Source organism: Acipenser ruthenus, chromosome 56 (genome assembly GCF_902713425.1).
Source record: "Acipenser ruthenus chromosome 56, fAciRut3.2 maternal haplotype, whole genome shotgun sequence".
In the NCBI taxonomy this organism is placed as follows: domain Eukaryota; kingdom Metazoa; phylum Chordata; class Actinopteri; order Acipenseriformes; family Acipenseridae; genus Acipenser; species Acipenser ruthenus.
In genome coordinates, this window is record NC_081244.1 from 5139328 (window position 1) to 5166453 (window position 27126).

At 43.7% G+C, this 27126-nt stretch overlaps 1 protein-coding gene across 1 annotated transcript in view; it reads right to left on the reverse strand.

The window, feature by feature from the left end:
• LOC117404347 (filamin-A) overlaps positions 1-27126 on the reverse strand; it is a 68056-nt gene that overhangs the window by 2071 nt on the left and 38859 nt on the right. Inside the window, 33 exon segments of the mRNA XM_059017302.1 lie at positions 111-329; positions 608-784; positions 1127-1259; positions 4152-4267; positions 4921-5058; positions 5200-5466; positions 5816-5938; positions 6056-6208; positions 6638-6841; positions 7361-7522; positions 7913-8086; positions 8470-8598; positions 9019-9159; positions 9840-9939; positions 12158-12244; positions 13607-13854; positions 15149-15172; positions 16273-16462; positions 16962-17118; positions 17248-17371; positions 17780-17947; positions 18722-18882; positions 19134-19296; positions 20197-20370; positions 20779-21097; positions 21330-21592; positions 22117-22234; positions 23058-23227; positions 23723-23813; positions 24874-25034; positions 25284-25407; positions 26561-26704; positions 26782-26895. Of these exon segments, the coding sequence (XP_058873285.1) occupies positions 111-329; positions 608-784; positions 1127-1259; positions 4152-4267; positions 4921-5058; positions 5200-5466; positions 5816-5938; positions 6056-6208; positions 6638-6841; positions 7361-7522; positions 7913-8086; positions 8470-8598; positions 9019-9159; positions 9840-9939; positions 12158-12244; positions 13607-13854; positions 15149-15172; positions 16273-16462; positions 16962-17118; positions 17248-17371; positions 17780-17947; positions 18722-18882; positions 19134-19296; positions 20197-20370; positions 20779-21097; positions 21330-21592; positions 22117-22234; positions 23058-23227; positions 23723-23813; positions 24874-25034; positions 25284-25407; positions 26561-26704; positions 26782-26895 (5236 nt within the window).

Sequence of the window (27126 nt, forward strand, 5' to 3'; positions counted from 1 at the left end):
TCCACTGCCGACCGAAGGCCCCCCCTCCTCAAATTAAAATCTTAAGATCACTATTCCCCACTGAGCTGATCCTATGCAGATAAATGCCTCCCTCTCCGGTAGACTCTTACCAGTGATCTTGGCTTTGAAAGGGCTGCCCACGATGTGGTAGGGTCCCCCGTATTTGATGGAGATCAGGTAGCTGCCCGGTGCCATGGGCGTGTAGGTCACCTTGTAGCCATCGGCACACTCCTGACAGTCCATCTTGACCTTGGAGGGACCGTCGATAGTGACCGCCAGGGCGCCAGGACCGGCAGAGCTGGTGTTAACGATGAACTCGCATGGGGATCCTGCGCAAGAAAGGCACCCACAGCAAATCAGGGACCAGGTTGACATTTATCACGGTTATAAAGAGTTGGAACAACACCACAGAACCAAGTGACGATTCGATAAGCCTCACTATGCAAGCGATGGTCCCGATAGCATGATGCACAATCAAAATGATCATTTTAAAAACTGATTGTTTTGTTAACCCCGTCGCGTATGAAATATCAAACTGAGAAAATAGTCTGCCGCTCGTTCTGTGCCCTCTCATTTCGGGACACTGCTCGTGTTCTTGTATACACACCGGTGGTTCCAGACTCCAGCCCCGCCCCGTACGCAGACACCATCCCAGGGTCGCCAGCCTGTCCAGTCTCCCCGACCCGGACCTTGAAGGGGCTGCCTGGGATGTGAGAGCCGTTGAACTTGACGTCTATCAGGTACAGTCCGTTCTCACGAGGGATGAAACGAACGGCGTACTTGTCTGAAATCCAGCACAGAAAAATAAACAATGAATAAAGAAATAGGAGGAGGAGATTATGGTTTGTTTTCAGTACTTGAAGCTTTGCATCAGCCAACACCCCCCTCTGATCTTGTCTTATCATGACTTGCTGTTTAGCGTCAGAGAAAATTACTTAAACCGAAGTCAGTTTGTCAAGTAAAATAGCTTCTAAATTCGCAACAATTGCTGCATTTCTAAAATGTAAATTCCTTCACAAAAAAAAAAAAAATTGGGTATTGATTTTGAAATTGGCCCTAGTTGCCGGCACTTAATTCTTTAGAATTTGTCAGCAGTGTGGATCCTCTCCATTCCAAAACCACGCACCTTCATCAATCTCCGTCACGTAGCACTGCTCCAGAGCTCCAGATGGGCTGTGCACTTTGGCATCAATGACTCCCTTGGCTCCGTTCAGACTGACTGCGAAGGAGGCAGGCTGGTTCACCTTCAAGCCAGACTCCTGGAACACAAAGACATTGGAGCTCTCAAATGCTACAGGTCCCCCCCTTGGCCATCGCCACATCTGAAACTTCGGGGCACAGCAATTTGCCGGTGAAAGTACGCGATGACACTCCCCTCCCGATACTATTTAAAAAGGGACTACACATTTTAGGGTGACCTGGCCATGTTTTCCAGTTTCAAAATGACATTGTACAAAATTGTCGTCATTTCAATCCATGCCCCGCCCAATTCAAGTTACCACAGCAAAGACAGTGTGGCCCTGGAGAGAGTCCAGCAAAGAGCAACCAGACTAATCTCAGCAGGGCTTCAAGGAATGAGCTATGAAGATAGGGGACTGAATCTCTTTAGCCTGAAGCAGCAGTGTGGAGTAGGGGTTAGGGCTCTTGACCAGAGGGTCGTGGGTTCAATCCCAGGTGGGGGACACTGCTGCTGTACCCTTGAGCAAGGTACTTTACCTAGATTGCTCCAGTGAAAACCCAACTGTATAACATGGGTAACTATGTAAAAAAGTGTAAAAATGATGTAATTATGTAAAAAATAATGTGATATCTTGTAACAATTGTAAGTCGCCCTGGATAAGGGTGTCTGCTAAATAAAACAAAGAATTAGTGGAGGACATGACAAGTCTTTACATCTAGAAAGAATGGCAGTAAACCCAAAAACTGATACTTTAAGCGCAGCCCAGAAACCAGGACCAGATGACAGTTGGAAATGAAGTGGAGATAGACTTAGGACAGAGGGAAGGAGAGAGTTCTTCACACAGTGGAGGGGATGGAATGGGTTACCTAGTCAAGTTGATGCTGAATCACAGAGATCCTTTAAGACACAACTTGACAAAGTTTTATGATCAAATCCGGCAGAATGGCCTCCTCTGTTTTTACTGCGTGTCATTTAAAACAAATGATCTCGTGTAAAAACACCCTTTAAGAGATAATGAATGTAATTTCTCCATGGCGATGTCAGATTCTGTATACGGCTTTTCCCTTCTGCTTATCCTGTAGCCTTCATGAAAATGACATTGTTGCACAACACCAGAAATTAATACAAGCATTTCAACTTAACTAGGCCAGTCCTTAAATGTATAGTCCCTTTAAAAGAGAAGCATTTTCTGAAGTACGTTCTGTTGAGAACCACGGCTATTGGTTTAAAGTAGGAGATGTTAAGACATTGAGTTGACAAAAGAAAACTTGGCAAGAACTAAGGTTCCAGATTCAAAATTGCAGTTTTCCAAATCAAAAAAAAAGTTTGCTAAAATGTGACTTCCTGCGTTGTAGGTCACATGACCCGATTAAAGACCAACAGCACAGGAAGTAATCTGATAACAGTAGCCTCTTTACATCCAAAGCCTCGTCTATAGAAATGTCTGTGCACTGCGAATTGAAGTACAAAATACATGCTAAAAGTTGAACAGAAGAAAAAAAAACACTAATAGCACTTTAGTTAAATGACTTCACAGTAAGATTAAACTTTTAAAAAGCAGAAAAAAGTGCGTAAAATTCAAAAGTTAATTCTCTATGCAACAAAACATTCCTAAATATATAAATGCTTACCTGAAAAAATGTGTTTAGTTTGTCCACATTTTAAAATTTCACCATTAGTGAATCGCACTGAATACAAACGTAAATAAAATGTAGACACACAGGAAATGTCCCCTTGTACTGGACAGCACGATTCCAGATAGAAGGCATTTTAAAGAAATCGTACAGCTCTGTGTTCAATTAACAGGAAGGAAGCAGACTGAACCGGCTGCCAGGTTCCTGAATGCAGGGTAGCAGACAGTGCATCAATCAGGCAAACGTTTGCTGTATTTAACTGAATTTATATTTAAAACTATTCTTTCAGAAATTGGAATTTAAGTGAACTAAATATTACACAGCAATGGTTAGGTCACAGAAATCAATCAAGTAAGAGAAGAAAAAGTGATTAACACTACAATGCCCTTACTTTTACTGCAACAGAGACTGGACTTATTGGCACACAGAGACAATGTGCCCGTAAGCCCTTCTAGAGGAATCTCTGTCTATTCAAACCTGAGTTCAGTCAGTTCAGAGGAGTCTGTTAAAAGCCTTTAGAAAGAGACACGAGAAAAACACACTGGCCCATCAGTCGTCACTCTGGGTGGCCATAACCACGCAGTCAGTAGCAGAATTTCTCCTATACCCCTTGCCTCTGCTACACTAGATCTTTCTGCTCACCTTGTGGTTCTCTTCACTAGTGCCTGAACACCCATGCCCACCCTATAGAATGAACTAATTTTGCTTCATAAAGTTGAATGAAACCTGCCAAATAATGTTAACTCCCAAGAATTATAAAATCTTAATTAAAACAATGCTAAATTTAGAAAGCTAAAATAGAAAAATGTATTTTAAATTTATTAAGTTTAGAATTTCAGAATAACAGATGCAGAGCAAAATACACCCAATCTGTTGTACAGAAAAGCATTTCACTGCTCTCTAATTTAATTTAATAGGGTAGCGGGTTTATTTAATTCCAGAGCAATTTACTGCAACGTGGTATAAATTAGACTTCCAGCTAACCCAACATTAAATCTTCATTTAATTTTGAAACATTCAAAAGCGCTCCTGTGCCATTAAGTTAAGGATTTCAACTTGGAGTCAAAATATACACCTGCTCTGCCAATACGCTAACCAACCCTGGTCCTGGAGAACCACATTTCTACAGGATTGTCTGGGTGTGTGGAACAAACTTAAATAATTGGTTCAATTAAAAGAACTCCAGAAAACCCTGCATCTCTCCAGAGCCAGGATTGGCCACCCCTGTGAATTGATTATAAAATGGTGTCCCTGGTCTGTTCGAGCCCTGCCAGCCTCTCTGGAGTTTCTGCTGCTGAGCGGGTGGTGACGGACGCGTGTCTTTCTCAATGCCTCACCTGAAGACTAGCAACAGTGAGCCTGCGGGCATCATCTGAGGGGGAGGCCACTGGCACAACGATGGGGCTGTCAGGAATGTGCTCATCGTTGAACTTGATCGACACCTCGTAGTCACCTGGAAACGGCAGACAAGGACAGCGAGATCAGAGACGAAGGACGATGTTCTCTCGCTGGGTTTGGAGTATCTGTTTATATCCTGGGTCGGTCAGATTTTCCTCCCCCACCCCCAATTCATTTTTAGAAATCTTAACAGGTTTGCGTGAAGTCTATGGGGTTCACACACAAACTTTGAAAAAAAAAAAAAAGTTACACAATATAGCCTTCAAAAAAATCTGATGGAAAAGGAAAGTGATAATAAAAAGGCAGATTATGGATTAAGTGCTTATAGCAATATAAGCAACTGTACAACTCCATTCTGTTATTACTCAATGGAACAGCAAATAAAACCTGACAGATGACACCGAGCTCTGCTCTGAAACGTAGTGGATTACAATGATTGTCATACAAACCCAGGCTAATTGTTCATATGCAGTACTTTGAGTTGCCAGACAATCTTATTCATGTTTTGTACAAGAAACAACTCTAGTTACATAAAAAGTAGCTTTTCTCATTGCAAACATGCTTGGGCATCATAGGGTGTAAAAGTCTATTACTGATGTTGCTTATAGATGCAAATACTTATTACTGCATAGTGTGTTTCTGTATTTGTCATTGTTCTAAAAGTCTAAAAGCCAGGTTCCCACTGTGGCTGATTTGTTCAATACTCACCAGGCTCCTGGACGATGTACGAAACCCCAGAGGACCCATCCTTGCGATCCTCGAAGGAGATCTCAGCTTTACTGGGTCCTTCGACCGCGATGGACAGACCACCAGCCCCAGCCTCACGGGTCCAGATACTGAACTCGGCTGATTAAAAACACAATATGCTTTTATATAGCATTGTTCATGCGGAGCATCCCAGAGCACTTCACAATAAAAACTCAAGCCATGGGCCAATTCAAATGGTTGACACCCATCCCCTCTCCCTAGAGCAGCTAGTTGAGTTACCTGGCAGTCCGGCCTCTGCTCTCTCCAGTCCTGGGCCCCCTGCCCGAACCTTGTGAGCCCCCCCTTCTCCGAGCGGGCCCACGGTGAACTGGAAGGGGCTCCCGGGCACGTGCTGGCCCTGGTACTTGACGCTGACAGTGTGGATGCCCATCTCCGAGGGTACGAAGCGGATGCAGTAGGTGTTGTTCTCTCCTTCCATGATCTGAGCATCGTGCACCTTCCCAGAGGGGCTGGTTACCTGAGCAGTCATCTCGCCGATGTTTATCTCTAAAACGGACAGACGGAGAAGTCAGGCTTCCGAAAAAAAACACACATCGCAAAAGTAGTTCTGGGTAGAGGATTCCTCCTTTGAGAAAATGGTGCTATAATAAAGGGCTGGCCAAAGTGGTCCCACTCCTGGTCTTTGTTCCAACCCTGTTCTGAATGGTTTAAAACTATTAACCTTGCATCCAGACCCTGCAGTAGGTCATTGTGTCATGTTACCTGTAAAACCTGGAGCGGAATTGCCCTCCAGGACTGCGATTGGCCAGCCCTGGCTTAATGCCCATAGTGTTTCACCACTATCAAAACACTGCAATTACTTCACCTCCTAATTCTAAAGCGTTGAAGTTCTTACCTGGGATTTTGAGGCTCAGGTCACACAGGCTGCCCACGTTGGCCACGGAAGCAGCTCTGCGACGCCGTGTGATGCTTTCCTTCATTCGACCTTCCCCAGTGACCTTGACTGTGAAAGCGCTGCCTGGAGACGACAAGACACAGGAGGAGTTACGAGACAGGAGGAGGCGGCTGGGATGTAAAACTTTTTGGCAGTAGCTGCAGGACAGCACAGCACACAGATCGGATAGGGCTGCTGTACCTGGAACATGCTGGTCAGCAAACTTGATGTTGATGATGTAATTGCCTGGCTCGGTTGGGCAGTAGGTCACTTTACACGTGCCGTCCTCCAGGTCCTCTGTGTTGATGTCCACTTTGCTGGGACCCTCGATGGACAAGCTCAGGCCACCGTAACCTAGCAACAGGACATGCGGTCAGTCTCAATTAAAGAGTCGCTACCTTCTCATCCATTTCCTCTTTCATTTATTGATATTACCATTATTGGAATGCATTGTTAGTTTGTAAAACCAGGAATGGATCAAACTGCTACTCATAAGTGAAACAGGGATAGAAATGACACCCAAGCTTGTTACCTATACACTGGGGCTAATTTCAATTTTAAAAATGTAATGGGTGCAGCTGCTATGCAAGAGGAGTCGGTTTCAGCCTCAAATTGCTTCTACTCAAGACTGCAAATGATTGACTTAATTTCTTTGAGTCTGAAGACTGCAAAAGAGCAGTCAATGAGCTCTATATGGCTCAAGAGCCACGCGCTGGTCAGCCCTGTCTGTACCCCAGCAAGGGGCACTACCAGTACAATGCCCTCCCTCCCTCGCTGTGGTACCTGCGTCACGGGTGTCTATGATGAACTCTGCCGGCTCGAAGGTCTGCCCTTCGGTCAGGCCCGGCCCGGAGACCCGAACGCGGCTGGCATCTCCGATCTCTGATTGGTTGATCATGACGGTGATGGGGCTGCTGGGAATGTGGCGGCCATTCTTCTTGATGCTGACCAAGTGCTCCCCGGTCTCCTTGGGAACAAACGAGATTCCTAGAGAGGAAAGAATTGGGTTAGTACCATGTAAATAAACTGGGCATCAGTATTTTTTTTTCTTCAAATTTAAAAAACAGACAAGTGTACGAGACAGAAAGGCCTACTAACTATGGAGAGAGAGAGAGAGAGAGAGAGAGAGAGAGAGAGAGAGAGAGAGAGAGAGAGAGAGTCGCAGGTGAAGTTTAAATCATTATCGTTGTTAGCCAAAAATTTATTCCACTACTGTCCAGTCATGATAGATTTAAAACACTCGTTATACATAGATTACACGACAGTCTTTGGCCTCGCCCGTTAGACAAAGCCAAAACGCAGGTGGAGGCAAACTCAAGACGCACAACTGGGACATAATGGATTGAGGCAAGAATATCAATCTATTCCTTGACGATCACTGGACGTATTGTTTATCGAAGGACAAACAAGATACTAGCTATTCGATCTCTCATTTGAAGCGCCTAAAATATGCTTGATGTTGATGTGACGAAGTTCCCTGCAGAGCAATGAACCAGTCTCTCTCACCAACGTGTCCGTTCCTCAGCATCTTCAGCAGGCAGGGCTCCTCACGGCCAGAGGGTGTGGTCACACTGGCGGTCAGCTGGCTGAGGTCAGACTCTCCTATGTCCAGCGGGATATCTGCAGTGGAGCCCACCTTGAGTTGGGACATCCTCATGGAATCATCCCCTGGGAGGGAGACAGAGGGAATTTAATATGGAGCAGTTACAAGAATCATTAGCAGAGAGTTCAATTACTTTGCAATATTTCAGCTCCTTTAACATTTTATATATACATTTAAAAAAAACACACAATTTTCTAAACCTTTAATACATTTAGCTTCTGGCTACCATTTTGCCACAGACATTTTCTTTATATAACATAAGAACATTTTCCAACAACAGTATTATAATACTATAATGGCTACTGGTATGACACTTATATTTCAGTTTCTTGGATTACATGTTAAAACATAAATTATTCACATATTTAATGATGTTCCCAATCTTAATTCTAGATTATGCAAAACATTTGGCAATAGCTGTAGTCAAGGATTATAAAGGCGTGACTTTACCCTACCTGTGATTTTGGATACAAAGGGGCTGCCAGCTATGTGTTTGTCGTTGTATTTGACCAGGATGTTGTAGTCTCCTGGCAGCACTGGTAGATAGGAAACAGTGCAGGTTCCATCCTGGTTGTCTGTGCACCCAATATCAGCCTTGGAGGGGCCTTCAATAGCCAGGGACAGTCCACCTAAAAACACACAAGCACTTGAAATACAGCAGAACGGTCATATCCCATTTGTTTCCTGGGGTCCATCTGCAAACATATTGAACCAGGAAGGGAGGACATTGCATTTGCTTCATGAACACCTGCGCATTATAAAATTAACAGGTGCATCTAAAAAAAACACAAGATGATACGGGACTGCAAGTACACTACAGAAAAGAATCTGAAAAGGATTCTGCAATTTACAAAACACTTGGCTTTGGAGGTCGGTGAAAGCTTGCTTCAGCTTTAATGGGGATTCTATGAATCCCTTGCCTTCTTTGTTGAACATGGTTACACTGGGCAGCTACACAGAGGGTGTAGATTCAGGAATTGCATTGGCTTCACCGCAGTGTTGAGTAATTTACCTTCCACGGCATCTTTGGTGTTGACGGTGAACACAGCCGGCTTGTTCACGGTGCCGTGGATCAGGCCTGGTCCGTAAGCAGTCACATGACCACTGTTCACATAGTCCACGTAGAACTGAAGAGGACTTCCTGTTGAGGGGAGAAATATAAAAAACTACTGACAAACCATCATAAAAACTAAAGTGAAATAACTTATTTGTTCGGTTCTAGTTTTGTTAATGAACAGGATGTTTTGCCTCCTTCAAAAACACATGAAATTAAGACGCGGCAGTAGACAGATGTTGGATATTATTTGGCAGACCCCTTTATCCAAGGGGACTTACAGGGCGGTACAGGGTTACAATGCAAGATTAAGATTTAAAAATACAGCAGTTAACAAAAAGTCCAATACAATATAAAAACTAGGATGCAACAAGTTAGGATTATGACATTTATAGCTACAATGACAGCAACTTGCTGGCTACGATCAATGTAAAACAGTACAACTTCTTTCCAGACGGATTGGGGAGACCTGCAGCGATGCCTGGGTGTTACTGAAGCAGGCAGTACCTGGAATATGCATGCCATCGTATTTGATGTCCATCTCATGAAGCCCGGCCTCTGTAGGGGCAAACTTCACTGTCACCGTCCCGTCCTTGTTGTCGGTGATGTCAGGCTTGGCAACCTTTCCAGAGGGCATTCTCACATCACCTTGCAGAAAGAAAGAAGTCTCATCACTCCAAGCCTTTAGCCCCAGACTGAAGAGACAAACCGATCCAGCAACAGCAGAACCTCACAGTTAGAACACCTTGGATGGAGGCTGTTCAAGTCTGCAACCTACACCCTCAAATCTGACAAATACAGGGATACAGCACAGTAATGCAATACTCCTTGTTACAGTTGTAGTCTTTAAAAACAGTGCTATAAAAATGTAAAATCATTAATTGTAACTGGCTAAAACACTTAAACCATCTAGCAAAATGTGGATTGTGTTTTTATTACTTGAAACAAAAGCATTTGTGCAGTTTGCTCAGTCATTCAGCCTCGATTGGATTAAATGGCTTTATTAAAAGCTAAAAATGTTCCTAGTAAAATTGCCCGTACTTGCTTTGAAATCTGCCTCTCCTTTGTCAGGATATGTTTGTTGGTACAGTAAATTTTGCCTTCTCCATGCTCATAGGAGCGCCTACCTGGTTGTGTTGCACGCATGGTTGAGCGATTGCATACTTCTGTCTGAACGCTGGGAGCTGAGCTGGCTTTTCAGTTGTAACCTCCTTCCCCCTCATCTCCTTGTTCAATTAACCCCAGATTGACATTCCCTTCACTCACATTTTCAACGCGTCCGGTTGGAATAGCGAGTTGACCTCAACGTGCAATAGATTCTGGCTCACCTGTGATCTCGCCCTTCTTGATGGTGAACGGAATGACCAAGTCGAATGGCCGCAGTCCGGCCACGTCCAGCCCGTTCATCCCTACTGGTCGGTCAGTAGCCTGCAGGGAAGGTCAAAGGTCAAGCACCAAACCATTACACCACCGTACAGAGACACTCAACACCAGACATATTTCACAGCCATTTGATACCTCAGTAGTTATATTGGGGGATGGGCTAAAATTGAGGCTGGGGATAATACGGGCCTGCTCCAAGCATGGACTTGGGGAACGTTTGGGTCAACTGTATAAATTTAGTTTTTCACCTTAGTTCTAAGATTATCAAATTTATCACATAGGGTTCAACATTACTAACAAGCATACCAGCTACTGTAAACTGTCTACATTGATTATCCAGTGAACTGCTTTACAGCTGTACTGTAAAACCCAATACTGTACCTAAAAATGTATATTATAAAAAAGCGACAAGTGAAACTAGGTGAACACTTTGAAACACTACAGTAGTACTGTCCAGGTATTCCTGGTTATTGTTATTTAAGAATTGTATCGCGTTTAAATTTTAGTTTCTCCATTAGAAGAACAAGTATTTACAGCATGCTTGGGGTGGGCTAGTATAGCATAGGGTTGCCTTTAAAAAGGACAGCTGGCCTAAATGTATTTCAGGGGTTTTGTGAAGGATTTCAAAATTAGTAAATAGAAAACTACTGAGGTACCAACAATTTTAAAAACAAACATCCCGTCCCACATTCAAAAGGGTTCGAGTCGCTTGGAAAGAACAAAAAAGATAGAAATGTAGTTAGTTCACCCAGAGTCACATGCGATGGGGTTTAAAACACTGAAACACAAAAAGACAATGAATGAGTTAAACCCAGACAGTGTGCATGGGGGTGGGTGGGGGGAGAGAAGGGCACCCAAGTCAAAATTCACTCTTATACAGGACACTGCCCTCAAAAAGCACAATTAGAAAAAGTCACATACTAGGGACTCTAACGGGGGTTGCGAATTCGGGGTATTAATTATTGGTACCAATCTGTAAAACACACAACCTTCGAATAAATAAGGCATATTTATTAGAATTTTGCATTTAATTTAGTCAGAATTAATTTTTTTTAAATCTCAATTTGGGATCTAAAAACTGAATAGTCATCCCCACCCCCCCCAACCCCCACAGGCACCAGAAGGGGGTCATGGGACAGACAAGATTGATGTGGAGAACCCAACAGCACCCCTTAGTGGACAAAGCAGGACCTACAGGAGATCAGGAGATGATTTGTAACAGAGGTGGAAAAAAAAAAAAAGTTTGGAAAAACAAACCATTTCATTGCAATGAATGTCCCTGGAATTGTGTTTTGGCGAGTTTTATAATCAAATCCCTACCCTTAGGTGTTCCAGAGCTCCCTGCGGTGTTTACAAGAAGCACATTGTTACTTTTGTGGTGTCCTGGGTTATATTTGAAAAGTCGTCAATTTTTATAAATCACACGCCATGGATCATAAATCTACATTTACTCGGGAGAGTTTGCCATGAAAAATAATCTCCGAAATCCGTGTCCACTCATTTAAAGAAAATTGGACTTTTGTAGGGGGGAGTTTAAACTGGACACAGACGTAAAAAAGTCTAATTTGAACAGTTTTCTATTATTGGTAAGTTGGACAAAATTCCAGGGTCATTCACAATTTAAAAAAAAGCCACAAGAGATGAAGCTGTACAGTACAATAGCCAGGATACGTTTCACCCAGCAGGCTGCATTTAAAACAGAAAACGTAATTCCAGAATTTCGAATGCCTATCGAAGTACAGTAGACTAGCTAATCTCAAAGCATTAACTTATGATTACTTGAACAAAAAACTTAATGCAAAGTTTCAGAACTTAGTTCTGTGAAATATTGCGTAAAACATTTCAAACTATTGATAAAATATTAAAATTGGGTTTCTGCATGATAGCATGGATATAAAGCACAAATTTACAAATGAGAGGAGGCCATTCAGCCCATCAGTGTTGGCCCGGTTCCTAGTAGCGGACTGATCTCAGAACTTTGTCAATGTCGGGTCTTAAATAAAAAAAAATCTACCTCAACATGACTTGGTGGCCCGTTTAATACCCTCACCACAATGCGAAGTGTCTTATTCCCTGTCTGAAAATGCATTTGATAAAATGTCTGGTGGTCTATTTGTGAATGCTTTGTAAACACACGGAGGTTGGTGTGCGCTATTTCAAACTATGTTCAAAAATGCCTCTCCATAGCTCTGGGTCCCAGCCAGGACAGCGCTGCTCTGTGTGTGTAGGAGGGAAAAAGAGTAAAAAACAAAGGCTGGTGTACCCAGGGCTGTCTGGCACCAGGAGGGAAGGCGTAGTGAGGGACCTGACTCTGTTGCATGAGTGGAGCCGACTCCTGGCCTTCCAGTGCCTATGCAAGGGAGGAGAGAGAGTTAGACTGCAAAAAGAAAACAACCAGATCCTCCAGCTCCCCCACCCACAAAACCACACATCCGAGCTGCTGAAAGGGAAACCGGTTAGTGTCCAGTCCAGGTTTCTCAACTAAACATGGAGATCAAAACACAAGGAGTTACAGCATGCATTGACAGTAAGAGTAAAAGGACTGTTTTAAAAATTGTCCTGCTTCCATTAAAATAAAGACGTGTTCCATAAGCGAGGCATCCCAGCATTACGTCTAAATAATAATAATAATAATAATAATAAATAATAATCCTGACAATGAAAGTGAAGCAGGTCTGGCAGAGATTAAAACAAAACATTGCTGAAATATCAGGCCATATTTGGGAAGTGCAACACTCAAAAAGCAGACCTGGGTCCCAAGAATAATTGTAATTCCAGCATAGTTTGCTGACATTGCAATTACAATGCAATTTTGTATAATTAGGTTTCAATAAATTACAATAAAAACACAAAAATTGTTCTCTATTCTAAACATCAGGCAAAGCATCACAGGTACAAATGCAGAAGCGTACTAAAGAAATTAGTTCTCAAAAAGATTCTTGGCGAAATAGATTCTTCCAGGCTTTCAAAAACAGTGCTTACATTAACAAAAGGATGCAAAATAGGGTTAATTGGCAAAATCGTACAAGCGGGGCTACGTGGAAAAAACGATACAATAGACTATAGTACTTCCCATTAAAGGATCAAATTGATTTCTTTAAAAAAGAAAAAGCATAAAACGCTGTATTAAGATACATTCTAAATCTGTTAACAAATTTGTCCTATTTGGAGGAGAGTCAAGTTGTCTAATCCGGGCAGTGAAATTTCACACCAGCCATGAAGCTCAACACATAGAAAATGGAGCTGCGTCATCACTGGGGAGGTAATGTATCAAGTAATGTATCATTTTTAGGCTTCAGTTTCATTTTTTATTGAGGCATCTTAACCGTCTGAAGGGCTGTATTTGCAGAATTAGTACATAGACGATTTGAGATGAACAAAATGTTCTAAAAAATTAAGAAAAAAGTATCCAGTCTTCAAATGAGAACAGCAATTAATGGGTTCATTTAAATATGCAACCGTCACATGTAGGCAAATCTTATCTAATACTTTATTGAATTAGTCATTTAGCAGACAAAAGACTTGCAGAGACTAGGGGGTGAACTATGCATCAACGTTTTAAGTCTCATCCGGAGGACAAGTTAAAGGGACTTGCTCAGGGTCACACACACTCAGTGGCTGGGAATGAACTTGGAACCTCCTGGTAACAAGCCCCTTTAACCGCTGGACCACCAAGCCTTTGTCTTGACGGCTGTTACCAGAACGTACTCACCGTGACCTGGAAGGGGCTGTTTGGAATGTGCTCCCCTCCGAAGCGCACGCAGATGATGTATTTGCCGGGCAGCGGCGCGGTGTAGAAGATATCAAAGGTTCCGTCCGCGTTCTCCACCACATCAACGTCCACCTCCGTGCCTTCGGGGGTGCACACTGTGCAGGTCACCTTGCCCTTGCCGGCAGCCTTGGCATCAACCGTGATGACTGTCTTCTCGCCAATCTGGATGGTAGGACCAACGCCAGCTCCTGAACCCAGGGGAGAAGAGGGGAGAGAGGATGGAGAGAGAGGAGGTTTGAAAAATGCCACTGGAAAAAATGGTTTCCTCACGTTACCCATAACCACCCGCTCCATTTCCAGTCATGCTACTACATCTGCCAACTTGACATCCTTGCATTCAGGAAACTGAAATATAGGAATTGAGTTTAGTGTGACAAATGCGCCATTTTAAAATTGGGGCGTTGACTCGCTGTATTCCAGTTACTGTCCCAGGATTCTAGCACCAGACAAACCATGGAACATTTGTCTGCTTCACTTCAATGACAAACGTTTCGACTAGAATTTGATGCCTAGTGCATGAAGATGTCATTCAATTTAAGTTTAGTATTTTGAATTAACACTGTTGAGTGTTTAATGGTTGTGGAAAAGTTCTTTCAATGCAACTAATAGAATTCCCTCAGACAATTCGGGTGATTTACACATGCTCACTAACTCAATTGTTTAATCCTCCAATGCCACTATAGCTCTGCTATGGCTAGAGTTGTAATCAAATTTAGTGAATTCTCTTGTTCCAGTTCTGTACCCTCCCATTCCCTACAGTTTCCTGAATACAGAGTTACATCATAGCTCTCTATACAAGCTTTTCTGTAACAGCCAATGGGAGAACAGCATTCCAGAACCATGCGGCCATTTTGAACAGGTTTGTTAGTCGCCATGGTTACAGACAAGAGCCACACAGCCAGCAGCCAAGAAGGGTGACAGACAGCAACATCTTATATATATATCTCCTCAAGCGAGGACTCTGGCACCATGAATCTGAACTTACTCTCCTCCCTGTCCCTCAGCTCTAACCATTAGTCTAGGCCACACTGCTTCCCTCCCTCCCAGTCCCTCAGCTCTTACCACTAGACTAGGCCACACTGCTTCCCTCCCAGTCCCTCAGCTTTAACCACAAGACTAGGCCACACTGCCTCCCTCCCTCCCAGTCCCTCAGCTTTAACCACTAGACCACACTGCTTCCCTCCCTCCCAGTCCCTCAGCTCTAACCACTAGACTAAACCACACTGCTTCCCTCCCTCCCAGTCCCTCAGCTCTAACCACTAGACTAAAGCAAACTTAATATCTTCCAGACAAATGGTACCTCAAATGCAATGGTAATCATTACTAAAACATATTTGATTAATTGATACACATGCTTTCATTAAGCCAGGCAGCTGTTAGGAAGACACTTACAGTTCAGAGTGAGGTAGTAATGAATGAACGAACGAATGAATGAAGACCCACCCTCATGCTGTCCCTGTACATATTAATACCAGGGCTTACCTAACCCATGACCTCCGATAGAAACTGAAGGTGAAAAAGCAAAAGAGCAAAAGGGTGTGATTATGAGGAATAAAAAATAAAAAAACAGCAACACAAGGAAAAAAAAAGTGTGATCTGAAACAGTGTGCCTTGAAGCGTGAAGTCTGTCAACGTGAATTCAAACAGATTATAGATTGCAAAAAGTTTACCATCCTCCCTCCAACCTCGCGTTTCAATTTGTTTGAATACAGTAATGGTTTAAGAAAACAATTAAAAAAAGCATTTCAAAATTTAGCACGATTGATCAGTTATGGAGGAAATCATTTGCGTATTGAAATATATGGATTTCTATTGGCATCAGGTTGGCTTGCCAAAACGTCATTAGAATTCTGTGTTGATATACCAGGAGTGTTCAAATCACAATCCAGGTTTAACAGGTACAATGATATAATGAACTATTTCAGGGTCTGGATGGAGGTTTAATTGATTCAATTAGACAATTTAGTACAGGGTTGGAGCAAAGACCAGGAGTGGAAGGGCCAGCTTTGGTCACCCCAGAGATATCAGGCCACTCAAGGTGACCTCCATTTCAAGGGTCAGAACCAGAAATCCACATTAAAAACCTGCAGTCCCGGGACCGGTCCTTGTACAACCCACAAAAATAAAACCTGATTACCGTTTGAGTGATGTAAAAAAAAAAAAAAAAAGCCTGTCATCATTAACACATGACTGTTCGGTCCATTCGCTGCTGGGTTCCTGAGTCAAAGTTGCAAATTCTCATTAAAACAAATCAAGGTTGTTTTTTGATCCTAAAACTTTAGCTCATATTAAATCACTGTCCAAAATTCAAGGGAGATATTTCGCCGCCTCCACAACACCCCCTGTTTAGACTGCTCTTGTAAGAGTCTTGATCCGCCCCTCCTGTTCTGCACTCGCCTGACCTCAGCACCACATTACTGGATCCTCTGCTGATGCGCTACTATCTAATTGTAATATAGCAGTATTATTTGCACTTACTGTAAACTACACTAAAATATTAACCTTAGATTGTAACCCTGTAACACCTGTTAGTCCTTGGATAAAGGCCAAACATATTATTAAATGCCCCCTCTTCCCTCCCACCCCACCCCCCGCCACACACATACCTGTGACTGTGCACTTGCTGGCATCGCCAGAGGGCACTGCCCGGATTCTGTAGGGAGAGTAGGGGATCTCATCTCCCCCGTATTTGATCAGGATGGTGTAGCGTCCAGTCATGTCTGGGACGTAAGACACCAGGTAAGTCCCATCCTGATTGTCCCGAATGTTAGCCTTCTTAGGCTTTCCTTCAGGGTCCTAATCAAGAAACAGGGGCGGTCATTTAAAAACAGGGTACCCCAGCACAGATTAACAGCAGACCAACAATAGTTTGGAAGTCCTTTGAACCAATTTTAGTTGAACCTTGGCACACCTGCGTAATTATAAAGTTGTCATTGTAATTATACCATACAAATGATCATTTTTCCTGTATTTAGCCCATTTGTTTGGTAATTAAGTTATATTATTTGTACCTTATTGGGTTATTTAGAATATAGTAAAACATATCACGTTAACATATTGAATTGCATACCGCTTTGTAGTTTTCTATATACTGAAATGTGACCTTTCAAAACCCAACATGAAATACTACCTGCACTTATGGCTTATAGTAAATTTTTTCCAATATAATTTTATAGTTTCTTTGATTACATGTTAAATAAAGATCTAAAATGTTCACATTTTATTGTCTCAATGCTAAAATTAAAGTAATGCAAAAAACTTAGGAGGGTTTGATGTCAGGTCTGTGGAGACTCACTGTGATCTGCACTGCCAGCAGCCCCTCGCCAGCATCCTTGGCATCAATGGTGAACTCCACTGGCAGGCTGGCTGGCACCCCGGTGGTGTTGAGACCCGGTCCGCTGGCCTTGACCTTGCTGGCATCATGAGTGGGTAGAACCTTCACCTTGAAAGGACTGAGGGCAAGAAAAACCAGGTCACTTCAATACAATACAGCACAGGTCACGAAGGACAGCCAGCATAAGCCAAAAACACCACATCCCAGAATTGAACTCCTGTCGTCCTCTTAAGTTCTTAGCTCTCACCTGCGCGGGACCTCTTCATCTCCGTAGAGGACGTTGACAGAATAGGGTCCCTCTCTCGTGGGGACATAGCTGACTGTGTGTGTCCTGTCTCCATTGTCCACCACTTCCACTGGTTCAACCACTCCTAGAGAATAGAACGGACAGTCAGCAGCTGTGTGGAGTAGTGGTTAGGGCTCTGGACTCTTGACCGGAGGATTGTGGGTTCAATCCCAGTTGGGGGACACTGTTGCTGTACCCTTGAGCAAGATTGCTCCAATAAAAACCCAACTGTATAAAGTTCAGTGTCTGGAAAGACATCACAACTTAAGCCAAGAAATTAGTGTTTGGATAAGCACAGTGGATGCAGAGTTCAAAGTTCAGCTTTGGTAAGATAGACTTGAGTGAGCAAGAAAAGCTACCTAAATCCTCTCCTGATCTCCGTACCCAAGCCACCCAGATAATTAGGTAACTGATCTTTTTGTTTATAACTTGGGGCTGAGAACTGGTACACCAAAAACCACAGCATTTTCCTTGCACTTTCGTGGAGTGTTACCTTTGGGCCCCTGCACTCGGACCTGCAGTGGCGCGACTCCAGCCTTGCTGGTGTCCACAGTGAAGCACTGTGGGATGCTGGCCCGCACGTTGTTGCCCAGGCCCTGCCCCAGACACTTCACCTTGGTGGAGTCCACAACATCACAGACTGGAACAGAGAAGGGGCTGCCTGTGAGAGACAGAGAGAGAGAGAGAGAGAGAGGGGGGGCAGGCTTAGACATCCAGGAGGCCAATGATCGCAATGAATTACAGCTGGAAACACACTAACAGAACGAAAAAGGCCATTTGCCATCAATGCTTGTTTCCCTCAGTCAAAACTTCAAGGTTGGGTCTTAAAGGATCCCAGTGATTCAGCCTCAACATGACTAGGTAACCCATTCCATCCCCTCACCACTCTGAAGTGAATGCATGTATCCATTTGCAGTTTGCTAAACTCTTCCTCCATTTAAACAAGTAAAAAATGAGCAAGTAGGAATTCTAGTACTTGCTGTAAGTATATGCCATTATTTAAGCCAGTAACAATCTAACATTAAATAGGGCAGGATACTCCGTACCATTACAAACTCCCTTTTTAAATCCATTCCAACAGATCATTGAGCAAAATTGCAAAAAGCACTAGTCTGGGCATAATCAGCTTCTCACAGTGGCAACAAACGACAAAACTAAAAATCACTATTAGTCAATTAAACCCAGCTTCAAAATTAAAAGCAGTTGAACAAATCAGCTAAAATATAAATTCCTTCAGAAGAAAAATCGCTTTTAAGAAAATGGAACTGACCCCCAACCCTGTCAGCTGCTCTTTTAAAATCCCAGTAAAACTCAAATATTTGACCCTGCCTTGATTAAAGATCAGACTCGACATTTCAGGGAGCAAATCGGCTTCTATGATCCGGCTGGCTTCGTAACTTTCCTGAGGGTCGGTCTGAAAGGAGGCGGGACTCACCTCTGATTGGCTGGCCCCCGTAGGTGATGTTCAGGTTGTAGGTTCCAGGCTCGTATGGAATGTACTCCACAGAGCAGCTGCCATCCTTGTTATCCGTACAGGACATCTTAGCTTCAGAGGGGCCCTCCACTGCCAGCCCCAGCCCACCACTGCCAGCACCGCTGAGGAGGAAGCAGCACACTTCAAATGCCATGCAAGACTCAGTTAGGGCTCCTTGTGTGATGTAAAGGGATTCCATGTCTTAAACTTAGTGTTGATTGTGAAACAAAGATCATTTTAGTTCTCCCATGACTTGACTATTCCGTTCATTGATAATGTAAAAAAAAAGGCGAGGGAACAGGCAATCAAGGGCAGATTGAAGGACCTATGTCTTAAGAGGTCCTCAACACAGCAGCAGTACAGGGACTCTTACCTCGTCTCCACGGTGAATTTGTTAGCCTTGTTGGTGGTGCCTCTCTCCAGCCCAGGCCCATGGACCCTCACTCTGGCTGGGTCACAGCCCTCCGTCACGGGTACTCTGAACGGGCTGCTGGGCACAGGGGCATCATCATAGGCAACCTCCACAGAGTGCACACCTGCAGTCACCACAATGGGAAATCAGAGAACACGCCGTCAAATACGGTCAGTTTTACATCCTGTTAATTCTCCAGTAGTTCTCTCACTTCGGGGATAGAAAGACGACTCCTGCTGCATAGCATTTTCACCCATTCCTAGTTTTGCTACTAGTTAAATCACACACACAAGAGCTTGGTACCTTTACACTGTGGCTACTCAAGCTTGTATGGGAATGAGTGAAACTGCTAATGCTGTGTGGTCCAGTGGTTAAAGAAAAGGACTTGTAACCAGGAGGTCCCCGGTTCAAATCCCACCTCAGCCACTGACTCATTGTGTGACCCTGAGCAAGTCACTTCACCTCCTTGTGCTCCGTCTTTCGGGTGAGATGTAATTGTAAGTGACACTGCAGCAGATGCATAGTTCACACACTCTAGTCTTTGTAAGTCGCCTTGAATAAAGGAGTCTGCTAAATAAACAAATACTAATAACAAATAATGCAATAGGAGTCTTATTTCCATCGTGGTTTAATTTAAAAAAGGGGACAGACAAAAGCAACATCTCTAATTAGCAAGTGTGGGTCTCCTTTGTGTATTTTTGTCTTAAATAAAGTAAAATATCAGGTTTGATCCAGATTCTATATTTAAAAACAGCGACAGCAATTCAGACCACAAAAAGGATTCTCATTGGTTTATTCAGCCCATTCTAAGCCTAAGTTGTTGCCTTAGCAACTCTACTTCGGCCAAAATCACCTCCAGCAAACTGGTTTTCATCCTTTTACTCTAATCATGAACATTTCCCTGCTCTTCAGATTAGTCTGCTGTGTTTTACTTGATAGAATAAGAGGCTTCACTTTGGGCTTGGGTCACCCCTATATTGTGCAAATGGTACAACCTCCCCAAATGACAAGCCCCAGCACTCACCCTCCTCGTAAGGAGTGTACTCCACTTGGTAGGTTCCGTCTCCCTTGTCTCTGATCAGGGCGTCTGTGCGGTTGCCAGATGGGTTTTTGATTCGGGTCTTGATGTGGTTGCCGCCATTCTTCGTGAGCGCGCGGGCGTCCACGGTGAAATCTGTGGTGGCATCGCGGAAAACACCTGTGCAAAGGGAGGGTTTTGCTGGTTATTTTTTATTTTAAAACATACTTGCTACTACAGCTATGGCCAAAAGTTCAGCATTATCTAGAATTTTAGGATTAAAATATGAAAAAAGAAAGTCTACCAGAAGCCATAATAGTAGTACAGTATTTCATGCAAAACTTTTGGCCAGAGCTCTACACTGTTAAAGAAATCTGTTTCCACTTCCTTTGTCTCCTAGAGGCTGAAATTGTGCCCCTTAACCATCTTCTTCCCTGTCAATAACCAATCAGTTGCTTCCCTTATCGACTGGCATGCTTTCAGCCAGTAACATGACCCAAAAAGGCACTGTGGCAGTCAAAAGGACCCAAGATGCGAAACATTAACTTCCTGAAAGGCAAGACAATGTTTTGACCAAGTCAAGATCACCTTTGCCTTCGATGCCAGGGCCGAAGACCTTGACGCCGCTGGCGTCGATGGCAGGCTCCACGGTGAGTCTGGTTGGGAAGTTGGGCACATCCTGCCCTCCGTAGCGGATGGTGATGGTGTAGACGCCGGGGTACAGGGGGATGTAGGTGATGGTGTAGGTGCCGTCACCGTTGTCCTGGATGTGAACCTCTGCCTCCGTGCCGTTGTCAGAGATGATCTCGATGGTGAGCTCGGCCGGGCCTGCGTTGGTACAGTCCACACTGAACTTCCCAGTCTCGCCCACTTTGGCGTGTTCCAGACCAGGGCCTGAACAACGTACCTTTGAAACAGAAAAGATTAACAGGGCTGTGAATGAAATTTCTGGTGTTTGTGTTCAAACTTTACTCACATGAAGCTGTCATGCATTTGCCTCTTCCAGATGTCATTGCATTTTAATGCTTGAACTTTTATATGCTCAATGCCTTTAAAATCACATTAACACATGCATGAAATTGAAAATAGTTGCCATGCATGAGGAATCTAATCCTTGAATCAGCGGTTCAGGTGCTCACCTTGGAGGGGTCGGTGGGGGCCACAGCCTCGACAGGGAAGGGGCTCCCCGGCACGGGCACTCCATCGTAGGTCAGTTCCACCTGGTAGGGCCCAGGCTCCCGGGGGATGAAGCGGACCTGGCTGTTATCCGGACTCAGGCCTGGCTCCACCTTGCAGGGCACAGCCTTCCCCAAGGGGCTAGTGATCTTGGCTGCCACTTTCCCCTGACCGCCAGCCCCCTTGGACTTCACGGTGAACTCCTGGTCCTTCCCAACCGGCATCTCTGTGGAGGCAAGACCAGTTAGAAGGGCATGCTAGAGAATAAACCTGTCCATCTGAAGAGAGAAAGCAAGAAAACGAAAGAGAATGAGGAGAAAGAGGAAAGAGAGCAAGAGAGGAATGAGAGAGAGGGGAAGAGCAAGAGAGAGGAAAGAGAGCGAACGAAAGAGCAAGAGAAAAGAGCAAGAGAAGAGAGAGCGAGAGGAATAAGCAAGAGAGCAAGGGGCAAGAGCGGGAGAGAGGAAAGAGTGAAAAAGGAGAGAGCGAGCGAGGGTTCCTAATGCACTTCTTTGGATGTTAAAGTGTACCTCCTGCAGTGTTTACAAGAAACATTACTTTAGCTTTGCTGTGTCCCATGTTGTCCATATAGCAACAATTTATTTTCCGAACATATTCCTTAGTTTTCTTTTATTCACACATCATAGGTAAAAATCAACTAGGGATTCACTAAAGCCAGATGACACTGTGGCCCTTTAGGAAGAGAGTTTGACACCCCTGGGTTAAAACGTGACTGGACTTCACACTTACTGTCTCCCAGGCCGGACACTTTGATCTTGCTCAGGTCCAGTGATGGGGCGACGGCCACAGAAAAGGGGCTCTTGGGAATGTGGTCACCTCCATAGGTCACACTCACGCCAGTGTTACCCTGTGAACGAACGAGAATGTTTCAGTACCCATCACAGGGCCGCCGGAGAAGACTAGGAGGCAATTAACAGTTTCAATTAAAACAAACCCATCTTCACGTATTTGGACGCCAATTACCAATGTAACCCAACACAGTAAGCACTCAGTTTAAAATAAAGGACTACAATATTAATGAGGAGGCCATTCTGCCCATCCAGTTCCTAGTAGCTAATTGATCTCATAACTTAAAATGATCCCAGTGAATCAGCATCAACATGACTAGGTAACCCATTCCATCCCCTCCCCACTCTCTGTGTGAAGAAGAGTCTCCTTCAACAACATGACTAGGTAACCCATTCCATCCCCTCACCGCTCTGTGTGAAGTGTCTCCTGGTTTCTGCACAGCACCTACAGTACTGGCTTGGGTAAGATTAAGACAACTTCAAAATCAAAGTCATGCCTAATTTTGTTCCAGGCTTAATGGATTCAGTTCTTTCTTCGTAGCTCAGTCCTTTAAGCCCTGCTGGGATCAGTCTTGTTGCTCTTTGCTGGAATCTCTGGTGTGGTGACCAGAACTGGACATAGAACTCCCAGTGCAAGTTGACCACCAAAAGCAGTTATGGTCTATTGGTGTACAGTATTGCTTATTTCAATTGTGAAACAATTTGCTAACTCTTAAAACGCAAAGCGACATTCTACAAATATCAAAATGCCACAAACCCTCATATTGAAAGCGCAGGGTAGTAGATGGATTCAGAGTTCCCACTATTCCAGAGAGATTAGCAAATCACTGCACTGCAAATCAACCTGCTGATAGTGTGCCATATCCCCACCCCAGTCCTCACCTGCTGTACTGGAGTATACTTCACTGTGTGGGTGTTGTCATGGTTATTGATGATCTCAAAGTCCTTGACCGCCTCTCCCTTGGCGGGACCAGTGAACTGGACGTCCAGTTTAGCTTTCCCGGCTGCTTTGGTGTTGACTGTGAAATGGGTTGGTTTGCAAAGCTCCACACCTGGGGGGGAGGGGGGGGGGGGGGGGGGGGGAAGTAAACTCAATACAGGACACCCACACCAGACCTGGGCTGAATCAGTTGCAACTCAAATTCAATTAAATATAATTAATTGCATTTAAATCTCGACGCGCCTGCCTTGCTGGAATTCACATATAATTGATCGATGCAGGTGTCATTTCGGTCTACTTTTGGTGATCCCATTTGTCTGTCACTTTAGTGCAATTGTAATTATTGAAACAATTCATGAATTGTATAAGATTGCACTGCAATTATTTCAAACAATTCTGCTGAGATTGTAATTGACCTCAGGCCTGCTGGAAACTACTCCATACTTGGTCTGTACTTAAAGCAGTGGGATTACGCTGGTCTGTACTGACCCGTGTGGATAGCAGAAGGCTGGACTGTGTTGGTTAGTAGTAATGAAGTGGTGTGGATTGTACCGGTCTGTATTAAGCTGAGTGAATTGTACGCAGGATGCTAAAAACCGCTACTCACCGCTCCTGTTCAGTCCTGGACCCTCTGCTTTGACCTTGCTGGCATCATGGGAAGGGTCCACCTTGATTCGGAGTGGACTCATAGGGACAGCCTAGCAAACAAACCAATCAAAATCAGGACACACTTTAAAAACGATATCATTGCCCAATCACTTCTAAAAGGATGGCTCTTCAGATTTCATTTAGGATATAAAATTAGCTACTACTTCCAGATTGTCGGGTCAATACAACGGCTGCAAATCGCGCCTTGTGACCTACAGCACAGGATACGGCAGTTTATAGCATCTGGAATATTTGCATATTCTGAATTAAAACTAAATCTAAAGACAAAAAAAAGAGGACCAGTACATAGATTTAATATACTTCATTTCTTACTGTCCTCTGATTTAGGATTTATTAATTATTATTCAACTGCGTTGCGTGGAGCGAGTTCAGGAGCTGCTCTTCAGTTCTAGTTGCACTGCCATAGACATCTAAAAGGGTAAATCAGTCAGTGTCTATAGAAGAGACAGCGCCATCTAGTGCATTGTACTGCATATCCAGCAAAACTAAAAACGGAACCTTTACAAAGTGGCAGATCGCTACACAGAGCTTAAAAGTCTGATCTAGTATGGAAAAACCTCGTCGCTGGATTCATTTCAAATCAGATCAAAAGACTGCATTAACTACTAAAAACAGTCTACTGTATAAGGAGTTAAGGAAATGTATTGGCTGACTTCTAATTGAAACCAAGGGGTTTTAAATTGACTTTCTATTGGTCGATTAGCATGCGATCTACAGTTGATTAATCACACCTGGTTGCTAGCGATATAAAATTTGTATTAAATATAAATACAAAGTATTAACACAATGCTTTTCACTGCAAACGTTTCAGAATGCCAGCGTAGTATTCATATTTACTTGCATGCAATTTGACAGTTTGAAAATAATTGCGACCCAGATATAAAACCTGTAGTAATGCTGTGAAAAGGAAAGCACAGATTAACAAAATGTTGCAAGATAGTTTATAGAATATCTTCCACCATTTAAGATTTCTGATGGTAGACGAGATTTTAAAAAAATTGATATTTGGATTTAAATATCAAAAGCCCACAGGTGTGATTAAATAGATTGGATTAAACCTCCTAATTTCAGACTATAGAAAGGTGTTACCTGGTCACCGAACAGCACCATGATGGTGTAGCTGCCTGCCCCAGGAGGTGTGTATTTCACAGTGAAGGTGTCGTTGTCATTTCGGATAATGTCAAAGTCTATGTCTGCCTCCGCTGGTCCGACGACCCCCGGAGCACATTTGATACCAATGCTAACATCGCCTGGGGAGAGAACCCAAAACACAGAATTTTTAGTTCATCCTTAAAATCAGGAGGGTTCTGCTGTTGCCCTCGTTTGTGGAACTATTCCAGGCTGACAGCCAGGTTGAAACACTGGATTCTTTTAAAATAATAATTTAAAAAGCATACTTTTATATAAATTAGTTGTTTCAATGTTTATTTTCAGACAAACAAAAGGAAAATACAGTTTAAAAAGGTTGCAGCTTGGTGCCCATTTCAGACAGGCATTACCTTGGCCAGCCTCAGCGCAGTCCACAGTGAAGTAGGTCGGTTCGTAGGCCTTCAGGCCAGTCTTGGCCACTCCGGGTCCTGACACCTTCACCTTGTTGGGGTGAGTGCCGGCACCAATTGTCATCTGGAGAGACGGAGAATTTCATTTTACTGAAGTTTAAAAAAAAAAAAAAAGGAGCTGACAATGTTAACACAGAAACCAGCACAGCTGGGGAATTGGAGACTGAACAGAGGGTAATGGGCACATATTTCAATACATTAAGCGAGGCTGGCAAAACAGCACCAAACCTAGAACTGGTTCCAAAAAAAAAAAAAAGAGTTCTCCACAGAAAGATTGGGCATTAAAGGGGTTAAGAGAGAAAGGGAAGCACAGGTATGACAAAGGAAGGGTAGTAAAAAATGCAGGTGGAGGAAGCGTGATAAAAGGAGAACATCTCGTTTGTCTGCAGATCAGATTTCAGAAGTCCAGAAAATCAGTTGAGCTGTCTGGCACTTATTATACAACAGACTCTTATCCCAAGCAGCATGCGTTCTATTGTCTAAAGTCAAACCTTAAAATACATTAATCCTGTAAAAGCAACACCTGATTTTAGAAAGTACACCCACCCCTCGTTATAATCACCCCTCGCTATACTGCGGATATATCGCGGTCCTGGAGTTGGCTCCCCATTTTTGCTGTCTAACTGCATATGCCTTAGCTGCAATACACAGGCACTTAGAATTACTGTTCATTTTATTTCGTACTGCACATCAAAATATGCAAAACAATTAAACAAAGCATTAATATCGTACTGTTATCATATACACACGTATTGCACAAAGAAAATTAAATATCTACTTGCTTTTTATTTTAGCCAGCGAGGTGTTCAGTTATAGCAGGCAGCAATGTTGCGAAAGTCACAAGGCAGTGACGTCGGCTCCCTAGCAACAAGCCTCCTGTGTTGGGAATGGATTCTTTCAATGCAGCGGGTTTGTGCATTTGAGAAAGGAGAGGAAGACTCATGAAATTGGAGACTGAAGTTGATGAGAAGCAATTACCCCTCCGCTGTACGAATTAAAAACGCTGTGCTTCTTCATACGAAAAATGAGAAAGCAGGTTGCATAGAGGATTTATATTGGACCCTGACGCCCCCGATAAAACGAGGGAGCGGTTGTACAGTGTTTGTTAGCCTATTTGTTTTTCTATGGGTCTCTCGCTATATCGGATATATATTTGACACCCACGATGTATCGAGTGGGTGGTGTAGTTTGCCGATTGCCCACCTATGGGAACCTACCCTGAATGGACTGTCTGGGATGTTGACCCCACCCCAGGACACCATGACTGTGTGTTTCAGCGGCTTCCGGGGAGAGTAGGAGCAGGTATAGGTGCCGTTTCCATTGTCTTTCACTTGGACATCGACTGGGTTACCCTCGCCATCCTGAAAGGAAAACAGGAGTTAGAGATCCCTCTTCCACGGTGCCGTGCCCCTCAACTCCCCTCTCTGTGAACAGTCACCTGGAGCTGGACCTTCAAGGGAGCTTTGCCTCCCTGCTTGGCGTCCACTGTGAACTCTGTGGGCTTGTTAATGGCAAGGCCAGTCTTTTCCAAACCGGGTCCGTACGCCTTCACCTGAAACAGTTCCAAAGTTGCAATATTACCAACAGTTTTTTTTTTTTTTTTAAATGTAAATTTTTATTCCGAATATAGAGTTCTCTTCCACCACCTCCCAATTCAAAAAATCCAGTCCCCCCCCCCACTTTAGAACATTCAAATACCCCCCCCAATTTAGAGCGTTCTAAATTGGGGGGGGGGGTAACCGAGCGTTCTAAATTGGGGGGGGGTAACCGAGCGTTCTAAATT